Source organism: Dipodomys merriami, unplaced genomic scaffold, assembly GCF_024711535.1.
Source record: "Dipodomys merriami isolate MVZ:Mamm:240054 unplaced genomic scaffold, mDipMer1.0.p SCAF_10, whole genome shotgun sequence".
In the NCBI taxonomy this organism is placed as follows: Eukaryota; Metazoa; Chordata; class Mammalia; order Rodentia; family Heteromyidae; genus Dipodomys; species Dipodomys merriami.
Genome location: NW_027202271.1, coordinates 19,624,755 through 19,626,294, shown reverse-complemented (window position 1 = coordinate 19,626,294; position 1,540 = coordinate 19,624,755). Strand labels below are relative to the sequence as shown.

Below are 1,540 nucleotides of genomic sequence, written 5' to 3'. Positions count from 1 at the left end.
AATGCTCAGGAGAAAATCAGAATGATATGAAAACTGTGATTTTAATGGAATGAGAACTATGTGAAACAAATATCTTGCTCACATTGAGAACAAGGAGAAATGAATAAGGATGATGAGTATGTGGATTTGAATGGACCACTAGATTTTCACTTTTTAAAAATTCCCCTCCAATGTGTGTCTAAATCATGACAATACTTCATGTCATGTACTGGTGAAAAACAGGGTCTTCCTGGCCATATTCATGAAGGCTTGTCTGACCTGCTGATTCCTTAGGCTATAAATGAAAGGGTTCAGCATTGGGGCTACTGAGGTATTTAGAACAGCCACTCCCTTGCTCAATGTTGCCCTTTCTGTGGCTGAGGGCTTAATGTACATGAAAATACAACTTCCATAAGAGATGGAGATGACCACCATGTGGGAAGAACAGGTAGAAAAGGCCTTTGTCCTCTGACTAGAAGAAGGAATCTTTAGAATGGTTCTGATGATAGATATGTAAGATAGAAATATTAGTGCCAAAGTAAACATGAGAGTAAATACAGCACAAGAAAACCCCATACCCTCTAGGAATGTTGTGTCTGAACAAGAAAGTTGCAGCAGGGGAAAGTAATCACAGGTAAAATGGTCAATGACGTTGGACTTGCAGTAGTCAAGCTGTAAGAGCAACAGGAGTGCAGGGAAGATGATTAAGAATGAAAGCAGCCCAGAGACAAAGACCAGAATGGTGCAGACTTTTTGATTCATGATGGTCAAATAATGCAGAGGTTTGCAGATGGCAATATAGCGATCATAGGACATGGCAGCCAGCAGATAAAATTCCGTGACTCCCAAGAGAATGAAAAAAAATAACTGAGCCATGCAGTCATTAAAGGATATGGTTTTATCTCCTGACAGAATGGTCCCTAGGAATCTGGGTATACTGACAGTTGTAAATGAGACTTCTACTAAGGAGAAACTCCTGAGGAAGAAATACATGGGGGTCTGCAAGTGGGGATCCAGCAGAGTGAGGGTGATGATGGTCAGGTTTCCAGTGATGCTGAGCAGGTAGGTGATGAAGAGAAAGACAAAGATTATGACCTGGAGCTTTGGATCATCTGACAATCCCAGGAGGACAAATTCTGTTATTCCTGTATGGTTTCTCATTCTTCGGTTGGTTGTGAACTACTTCTTTCTTGCCAAGCCTATGGGAGAAAGTAGAGAGAACAACTTAATGTAGGATGAAACAGTGTCAGAGTCAGAATTTTGGTGAAGTAGTATGCCACTTTTACCTCCCAGGGACATTTAAAGCCAGCTAATGATTACATTCACCTTTTAATTAGTCTTTACAAGGACAAAACCTTCCAATTAAAGCTCATAAGCAAAGAGTTTAGCCTTACAAGTAAAAAATTATGGAAAAGAGAAATAAAAGTTAGTTGATTACTTTATTTTCAGTACTGACTACCCTCACGTAAGGAGTATTTAGCTTCATTTGGTGCTGTCTACACTGTGCTGTGTTTACCTACTTTAGAATTTTTCAACTAAGTGGATGTACCCAATTACTTTA

At 39.5% G+C, this 1,540-nt stretch overlaps 1 protein-coding gene across 1 annotated transcript; it reads right to left on the bottom strand.

The window, feature by feature from the left end:
* Window positions 1-201: 201 nt before the first annotated feature.
* On the bottom strand, window positions 202-1,140 carry LOC138837412 (olfactory receptor 6C1). The gene has a single exon (XM_070036182.1). It carries the CDS (start codon window positions 1,138-1,140, stop codon window positions 202-204), a length of 939 nt encoding a protein of 312 aa, XP_069892283.1.
* Window positions 1,141-1,540: the final 400 nt, after the last annotated feature.

Coding starts and splice junctions, on each gene's coding strand:
- LOC138837412 (XM_070036182.1), bottom strand. CDS start 1,140: ATGAGAAACCATACAGGAATAACAGAATTTGTCCTCCTGGGATTGTCA.